The 1,074-nt window shown below is 61.9% G+C and overlaps 1 protein-coding gene across 1 annotated transcript in view; it reads right to left on the bottom strand.

Annotated features, from left to right (window-relative positions):
- The window catches only part of LOC104990972 (extracellular serine/threonine protein kinase FAM20C-like), a 43,552-nt gene that overhangs the window by 35,346 nt on the left and 7,132 nt on the right, over positions 1 to 1,074 (bottom strand). Inside the window, 1 exon segment of the mRNA XM_010843325.1 lies at positions 827 to 905. Coding sequence (XP_010841627.1) covers positions 827 to 905 — 79 coding nt within the window.

Here is a 1,074-nt window from a genome sequence, read left to right as displayed (position 1 = left end):
GTGACAAGGACGTGGTGGGTTTTGGTTCTTGTCCTGGATTCCTGTGACTGCCAGGGAGGGCCAGGCCCACTGGTCACTGGGCCAGCAGTGAGTGTAGGAGCCTGCCCCTGCCCAGAGCATCCTCCTCCCCAGCACATCGCCGAGGTATCAAGGGCCTGAAGGGGCCCCTCTACTCAAGCTCCAGCCTGAGAGGGCACGCAGGTGCCCGCGGTGCCAGGGAGTTCCGTCTCCTCCAGGGCCCGAGGGGCCCACGTGAAGCCCACATCACCCTTCCTGAGCACGGGGCATGTGAGCCCAGGTGGTCATCACAGTCATAGAGCAGCGGTCGGCCAGCGGTCTCCCCGAGTCCACAGGAGACGTGGACTCCCTTCCACACTGACAGAGTGGCCTCATGGGCCCCTGGGGGTGCAACCTGTGCTTTAAACACGATGAACCCTCTCGTCAGGACAGAAATAGCCCATGTGAAACTAACCGAACAGCCCACGGGAGACACCCAAGCCCCGGGACCGCCAGGGTGGACACCACAGGCCACAGATGCACGTGCTGAGTCTCCGGGGCTGTCTGCCTTCCAAACGTCCCTTCTCCACCGTCCCCACAATTTTCAGATGCCACTGAGTGCTTCCTTTTGATTTTGGGAGCACAGTTTCTATTTTATCTGGAATAGGGATCAGGGGTCAAATCAGCTGACGTGCTAGCTTCAGAAATAAAGCTTCACGGGCACAGCTGAGCCCATGCACATAGAGCCTGGCTGCCTTCTGGTGAGGAGACGAGGGCTGAGCGGCTGAGACGCAACCTCACGACCCTCGCCCCCTGCCCCGGCACTTACTTCATGGGTTTGAACAGCGCCTGCCCGTAGTTCTGGAAGGTCATGATGAGCTTGAGCTGTGTGCCGCCGGACTTCATGGCTGCAGTGGGAGGGAAAGAGCCTGGTCACCTGCTGCCCACAGAGGCCTGTGAGCGCGGACGCACTGGTGGGGAGGGGAGCCGGAGACCCGGGCGCGGCGGGTCAGGAACGGAGGCCTGAGACAGGCAGCGTGTTCAGGGTCAGGAAGGGCTGCCCGGGCTGGAGGAGCC

Source organism: Bison bison, unplaced genomic scaffold (assembly GCF_000754665.1).
Source record: "Bison bison bison isolate TAMUID 2011002044 unplaced genomic scaffold, Bison_UMD1.0 scf7180017847465, whole genome shotgun sequence".
In the NCBI taxonomy this organism is placed as follows: Eukaryota; Metazoa; Chordata; class Mammalia; order Artiodactyla; family Bovidae; genus Bison; species Bison bison.
Note: the sequence above shows the minus strand (reverse complement) of the source record. Positions and strands in the feature narration are given on the sequence as shown.